The 7,862-nt window shown below is 31.9% G+C and overlaps 1 protein-coding gene across 1 annotated transcript; it reads left to right on the top strand.

The window, feature by feature from the left end:
• The first annotated feature begins 8 nt into the window (after positions 1 to 8).
• On the top strand, positions 9 to 6,756 carry LOC135682169 (transient receptor potential cation channel subfamily M member 1-like). Its single transcript, XM_089112989.1, has 11 exons — positions 9 to 108; positions 359 to 400; positions 1,331 to 1,387; positions 2,095 to 2,148; positions 3,718 to 3,819; positions 4,242 to 4,441; positions 4,682 to 4,880; positions 5,220 to 5,381; positions 5,745 to 5,873; positions 6,066 to 6,310; positions 6,637 to 6,756. Coding segments are annotated over exons 2-11 (1,158 nt in total). The 5' UTR covers positions 9 to 108; positions 359 to 391; the 3' UTR covers positions 6,638 to 6,756.
• The last annotated feature ends 1,106 nt before the right edge of the window (positions 6,757 to 7,862 follow it).

Genomic DNA, 7,862 nt, shown 5'->3' with positions numbered 1-7,862 from the left:
TAATTTTCGGTCAAGAAAGAAAAAGCAGATTTCGTTAGATTCTTATTGAGCAAAAATGAAGACTTGGATGCCTTTGTTGAAACTGAGTTTCAGAGGTTATGTCGAAAGGTAAACACTTGCTTGCTCGTTTTTTTTAGACCAATCTAGCCAAATCCCAGCCAAGTCAAATTCCAAATTCGTTTAAGTTTTTGACTTATGTTTATCAAAGCATGAAACACATTAATTTTTGAAATTTTTTTATTTGACAGGTAGCCTAAACCTTATTTAGTTGACGGACCCATTTTATAACGGGCCCATAATCTTTTATTTATTATTTTGATACGTTGTCATTCTCAATCAAAATTATTTTCCCTACTAGAAACTTGAAGATAATGTGGTTTTTCAAGCGTTGATGAAAGAGGTAATGATCAACTCAACATTAAAATTCAAAAATTACTACTTGATCTTAAAGACACGATATGTCCAATAAAACTTTAATGAAAACATTGGCTAGAGTGTTTATACCCTGGGTATCAGAGCTCCGAAAATTCTTGCACAGAAATTTAAAAGAGGGGCGGAGATGCGAAAAGCACCTAGCCGAGAATCTTCCACCTCTTTGCTTTTTTTCTATTTCCGCGCTCAAACTTTTATGGTCCTAGTTCACAAAGTAGAATTACATAAAACTATTTTCTTTACTGGACATTTAAGTTTGAGACGTACGTTAATCTCAAAGTTAAAAATGTTTTGTTTTGTAATCAAACAATCTTCAGATAATTGTAATTAAGCCCCAGTCATTACCAAGTTGTTTCGTATTATTGGTAAAGCCCGATCGTCATTCCATCTAGCAGTTTTGGAATCTATCTACATAAGCACAAAAAGCCGCTATTGTGTAGGCAAAAGAAGTTCGTTTTCACCTTAGGACTCCATTGGTAAAACTCCAAGTAAGAAGCGGCACTGATTGGTCAACCTCAACATCTGTCGCGTTTCTGATTGGCCTATTTTGATCCACAACTGGATATATATATATTTCCTAGCGTTGAGTTTTCGATCTACGTTCTGACGTTTTGAACTCTGAAGAGTGTTAGACGAAAAGCTTTAGTTTGCTCAAAGGTTGGCTTTTTTCAAAGCCATTTTCAAGTTTTGTACCATCAAAAGATTGTTTGCAATTTGCCACAGTAAAATCGAGTCTCCATTTGCAGCAATTTTGTGCAAGTGTCATTTAACAATAGATTCCCTCCTACCCACGCACGTTCTTACACTCATGTGCCAATAACGTTTACATGAACGTATTCATTAATATTCTTTAGCATATATTGAACAGGAAATTGAGACTTTATTTTCTTCTCCACAGGAACTCGATAAAGAAAAAAAGTACACAAAGAAAAAGATTAAAAATTTAAATGTACAGGTAAACTAACCATGCCATTTTTCTTCTTTGGCAATGGAAAAGCTGTGCACATCGTCCTTCTTTAAAAAAGCTTTTACACATTTCGTAATTTAGAAAAAGATTCAAAATAAACAGCTAAAGGTATTTGGTATTTTGCTTTGTTGATGCTTGAAGCTAACTTCACTCGAATCAATCGACAGCAAACTTTTTGGAATACCTAAGGAAAGCAAGAAACAAGACATTTACACTGGCTGACTCTAAGGCACAAAAAGACTTTGCCTTTTTATAATATGTCAAGTAATTATCATATTTATAATTATCATAATTATCATAATTGTTAGTTTGTCATCTACCAGATTACTACTAGTTCAAGAAAATTATTTCGCTTGCTCATTTCAACTCGTTGGCCAAAGCCATAACATAGAGCTTTTGAAGAGCATGTAACACAGGAAGTTGTCAAAAACGTGAGTTTGATATAAGATGAAGAAAAATAGTCCCATCCTCTAGCTTAACTGTGACACTATCGAGGAATGTCACAGTTTTTCTGATGGAAATTGATTGAACAACCGAGTAATGCATAGATAGACTCTATGATTAGCCCAATAGTCTAGTGAATTACTTTTTTATGGAGGCTGCTGTATCATCTAGTGAGTTTTTTTAGATTTTGTTGTTCTCAGTGTGGTTTTTTTGAACATTCTATTTGTTAATATTCAATTTTCGTTTTGAAGTTAGAAGAAGAGCCCTTTAAACTGCAAGCAATTGGAGATGAGAATGAGAATAAGGTTCAATATTTATATTGTATCAGATTTTTCTATCAAATGTCACTTATCGATGTTTAATGTTATCAAATGATATCAAATTATGTATTACATTCAGTTCAACAATTATCTTTGAAGAGCAATTCTATTTCTAGTGAATTGTTTGGATCTTCTTTATTTTCTTTCTTTATTTTCAAAATGTTTCATGTTTTTCATTTTAATTTCTATCGCTTACTAGAAAATTTTTGTGTGTGTTGTCAAGTTTCTTATTATATAAATAAAATGGTTGAATGTTTTTGCTGCAGATGTATTGTATGCATTCTTTCTCTTTGTAACATATCAAACATTTTTTACTATCTCTAATCTATTAATTTCTACTATGCATTTTCCCAAGATAAAATATAAGAACTATAATTCTCTTATTTAGTCTTAAGCCTCAAAAAACACGATCAGCTTTTATCAGTTTTTAGCTGAAAGTTTTCAGTTTTCAATCAAAAACTGATAGCAGAAACTGATGTATTAATGATCTTCAGTTTTTTACTGAAAAAGTTGAACACGTTCAACTTCGTCAGTTTTTAACTAATGGGATTTCTATTCATTGATGTAGACTCCATGCGCAAGGCGCCAATTTCTTTAGAGCAGCGTGAATAAGTGCGATTTAAAGATGGCGAAGAAAGTTGTCAATACAGATTAATTCATAGAAGCGTGGAAGGAACCTCCAACAACTCGTCAAAATTTTCAGGCGTCATTCTCAAAAATTTTCTATATTCTGCTTCATCCTCCGATCTTAATTCTTGTAGAAGAGTGTCGTAAACACCGAGGTTAGTCCTCCTACTCAACCATGGCTTCACCCAAACTGATCTTGTTTTCTATTTTCAATATTTTCGCCCTTTTTGACGACCAGAGCCGCAGCCAGAAGTACTGCAGTTGTTTCTTGATCAAGGTTCATTGTAAGAAGGAGCCGATCTAATCAAAACGTGAACTCATTCAAAAACTGAGGAAAACTGATCGTGTATGGAGGACATCGATTTTGTGCAACTGAAAACTGTCAGTCAAAAAAGTGATCAAGATTGATCGTGTATTTCAGGCTTTATAGATAGTTTTCTTATTTTGTCTTGATTTTCCTAATTAAAAGGTAGATAGTACTTGTTGTATCCGCGCGAGTAAAGACAGAATATAAGAGGCGTGTTGATGTCAAATATATATCTTATTTACAATATCAAGAATAGCTATTCAGGGCGAGATAGAGCTCCAAGTAAAAGCAACTTTAACTCAAAACACAATCTAATATTCAAAAAATTAAAAGAGTGGAATAATAGTTCAAAGCAGAGATGAGAGAAATTAATTAAAGGAATAAATCAATGGAGCAGAGAAACAATATAGAACGAACAAAAACAATTATATTTAATGGTGTTCTAAAAACAGACTAGAAATTCCGCATACTTTCAAAACTTCATCCAATTGGGTTTCTGAGGAACTTTACCGCTCTTAGTGTAGGCTAAAAGACCATACAATTTTGAATTTTCAATTTCTTGTAGCTTTTTTAATTTTCAATTTTCAGTTTCTATTGTAGATTATGTAATGTAATTTCAGACCGAAGAAGAATTCCAATTCAAACTGGAGTACTTTGATACTTTGCTAGAAGATTTGCTGGATAGAGATTTTGTTAGGTGCTTTGGAGAAGAAAGTTCACACGTGAGACTTTACTTTTATGTTAATAAATATAAACAAATTGCAGTGATTTTGAATTATTTTGCCTTGCAAAATAAACTTTTGAACTCATTCTTTTTTGTTCCTGTAGATAGGAAGAGGCAAAATATCATAAAATCGCACAAAATCGATCGATTTCTAAATAACAAAAATTGCTAATTAAATTTGAATTTTTAATTAATAAAGCCAAGGAATTTAAAATGATTATAGTTTTACAAAATCATTGAAATTCCAAATCTCTCGATATTAATTCTCAGAAGTTTGTTGTACTTCTTTTAAAAGCATTTATGATTATTTAAAGCAGAGCCATGCAATAACTTAGGACAACTTATATTCTTTGAATCGTCAATTTTGATGAAAGATATTTTTGATCTCTTTCTACTTTCAAATTTAACTTAATACTACAGAGTGAATTGCTGACGGGGACGCAAAAGATGATATTCTGGTCAATATTCAGCAACATGCCAAAACTGGTCGACTGCTTCTGGGAACACGAAAGCGACAAAGCAGTTGAAAATGCTGTTATCATATTCCGGGTAGCAAAATTCCTCAGCAATTATACTGTCTTAAGTGAAACTGCAAGAAAAAGTTTCAAGAGCCTTTCTGAGTAAGTGATGATACTCATGGCATCAGACTCAAATCGTAGGCTTTCCTTTCAACAAAATACAGGTTCAAGTGGAACCATGGCAAGGAAGCTTTTATCAGACATGTCGAATTTTTAAGTTTTCATCAACGTTTGCTTTGTTGACTTTTAGAAATGTTTCAATTCCTGTTGAAAAGAATAAACATTTCTTAAAGAGCTAACAAAACTTTATCAAAAAAATCAACTTTATCTCTGATTTTCTAGGGAATATGAAAAGCGAGCGGTCGATGTTTTGACATGCTATTACCAGAGCGACACTGAAGCTGCCATTGACATCGTTAAAAGACAAATCCCATTATGGGGTAATAAGAGCATCTTAACCATTGCTGCTAACAGTGGTTCTCGAGAAATTGTGTCACACTCGTCTTGTCAGGAATATCTTACCGATGTATGGAATGGAAAGGTAAGTCCAAATCACATCTGCATCGAGTTTGAAGTGAAAAGAAAAAAAAAACTGTATGTTGATACACTGTACTTCTCGATGGTGAATATTCTATTCAACCATGGTGATTTGAGAGTTTTTTTCAAATATTCATCAAAATTGTATTGATAAAATTAGATTAAGCCATAACATAAGTTCAAATTCAATGAATCTTTGTATTGTCAAAAGTTTTCTAAGTTTTCTTATATCTTTAAGCTAGGACTTTAAATAAATAAAAAAAATAATCTTTAAATAAAACATTTATTGATATTATATGATATCGATAAAAGTCTAAATTCTATCATATCTACATGAAAAAAGACTAAAGAAGACAGCCAAATAAGAGACAATGAAGAAGAAGAGAAAAAGGAAGACAACAAAAGGAAAGGCATTGTCCAAAATGACGAAAATGAAAAACAGACCTGTTTAAAATTGTTCAGATTCTTGTTTCTCGTGCCTAAGGGGAAGCTTTTTCTTTATGAGGTATTTATTTCGGGCAGTGTATTATATATATAACTATTAAATAGAATTTATGGCTTACTGGGAATCTTCCAAGGAACATTCTTTCGAAATATAACAATAAAAGGAGAGTTTTTTGTCACCTATTTAAGTATAATAGGGATGATTGTTTTCAAATGTTTCCTGATTAAATATTTTTGAACGCTGCAATGGATTTTTATGCAATTTTGTTCACAGCCTGAATGGTTTACAGCACGGATTGTGAATAGAAATAAGACACTCTGATACATAGCCAGCTAATATTTAATGAATTATCTCATATTGCTTATGTTAAGTAATTTGTTTCCTTAGTGAATTAACGATTTGTCTTAAATATTTATGTTACAGTTGATGTTCACAATATTCTTGGGATGTTTTTCCTTTATCGTCCTCGTGAAGAAAGGCAAATACCATGATCCGTTGAGGTTCACTGTATTTACAATTGTTACAGCCTTGGCTATTGACGAAATCCGGGAGGTAAGTTGCAGCTCATACTGTTAATGTTCAAATTTGTCTCTGCTGACAAATTTTACTCATATTGGTCTGGGCGCAAAAGTGTTTTCGTACAACTATTTGCTGACTTTTTTATAAATGCACTTTTATTGCATTTATATTTATATAAGCAGGGCGCTAGCACATGTTTCATATGGATCTGATATTCTCTTTCAGGTTTTGGAGATCAAAAAGGATACAATGTGTTTGAAGCTTAAAGAATGGATGAAGAGTATTTGGAACAGGCTGGATGTGATTGCCCTCATTTTTTTTATGTTGGTTTTGCATTTGGGTTCTATCATCACAGAACAGCAGAAAGATCTATTATGGCTGTTGATCTTGTGCTATGGGTTATCAAATTTGCACAATTTTACAGAATGTTCTACTCTCTTGGACCATATCTTATCATGCTTTATAAAATGGTAAGATGATTTCAAACTTGTATTTATCAATATTTAACAGGGAAATACAACTAATAAGTTATGATTTAAGTCCATCACAATGTTTATGGTACGAATGCATAGTAAGTAGATATTCTCGAGCCCAAAACATAATGAATTAATTAATTTCATATCGAAAGAAACAAATATATCATCTTGAATAACTTTATTTGCATTCAACATTAATTCATTATTTCACCTAAATGTAGTGTCACAAAGTGTTTGATGCAATATTGACAAACCCTTATATGATTTTGGCTCGTAAATTCTTTAGTTACCATTGTTAATCTAACCTCTTTTCTATCAAGATATTCCATATGGCTGGATTCTTCTTGGTACTTGTCATTGCTGTCATTGCATATGGAATCTTTATGCACACACTCTTGTTCCCGGATGTAACAGTTTCCTGGAAAATTTTGTTTCAAGTCCTGTTCAGACCTTACTTACTTGCATTTGGAGAGCTTGGAGTGGAAAAACACGATCGTATGTTTAATATTTCTTTATTTTAATATCTTTATAAATAGCCATATCGAAACAGTGATGCAAATTTTTCTGTCCCAGTGATAATTGCCTATGTCTTCATTATTTCCTGTGGCTCATGCTACTTTGAAATAGGCTATTTTAAACTCTTCTATGCATACATCTTAAGTGTTTAAACAAGGATTTTTATGAAAAAGTCTTTTTTGAAAAATTTATATGCAAGTTCTAACTCACGGTTTGTTAACCAAAGATATCAAAGTGAAAATAATCAAAGATACATCACTGTAAAATTTCGGACATTGAACATTTGGAAAAATGCACAGTTCGCAAAATTTTCAAGAAAGAAGTATGTTTGCCTAAGATTACTTGATGAATTATCCTCCAAATAATGTTGATAGTTAAGAACCAAGGTATAAGATTGATTATTCTCAATTTTCATGTCATCTTGTCATCTTTTAAATTTAGTCCTAAATTATTTTCTAAGATTTTCCAAATTCAAAATCTTTTTGCCCAAAATATTCTATCCGAGAATTAAACTTAGCAAATTATGCTGTACGAAGTTTTTGTGATTTATGTACTAAGTTGCCTGTTTAATTTATCGTTCAAATTGATTTTCAGTCACCAAGGGAGAAACAATTTATGGGACACCAAAAGTTAGCGAATCCACGGAGTTAATTGTTGTCATTGGAATGTGCCTTTATCTTTTGTTGGCGAATGTTCTCTTGATAAACATGCTAATCGCAGTCTTTAAGTAAGTAATCACATTTCATAAATTGCAGACTATCGATGCGTTACATAATGGCAAAAACATATGGTAAAACACAGGCTGCCTAGGTTAAAATGTACATACTATTATAATTATCTTATAATCAATATCAAATACTATTGAATATATTACTGTTATAATTTTATAGTAACAATTTTTAATTATATTTCTTAGATGCTAAAATCGACTGTCTCATTTGCTTTCTACTAAAATATTGATTATGTTGGCGATTTGACATGGTAGTTTTAGTTACAAAATTTTTATTGGTTTTCTTTGCATTTGTTTTAT

The sequence above is a fragment of the Rhopilema esculentum genome, chromosome 16 (assembly GCF_057945365.1).
Source record: "Rhopilema esculentum isolate cy_ngs chromosome 16, ASM5794536v1, whole genome shotgun sequence".
NCBI lineage: Eukaryota > Metazoa > Cnidaria > Scyphozoa > Rhizostomeae > Rhizostomatidae > Rhopilema > Rhopilema esculentum.
This window is presented reverse-complemented; position numbering and strand designations above follow the sequence as displayed.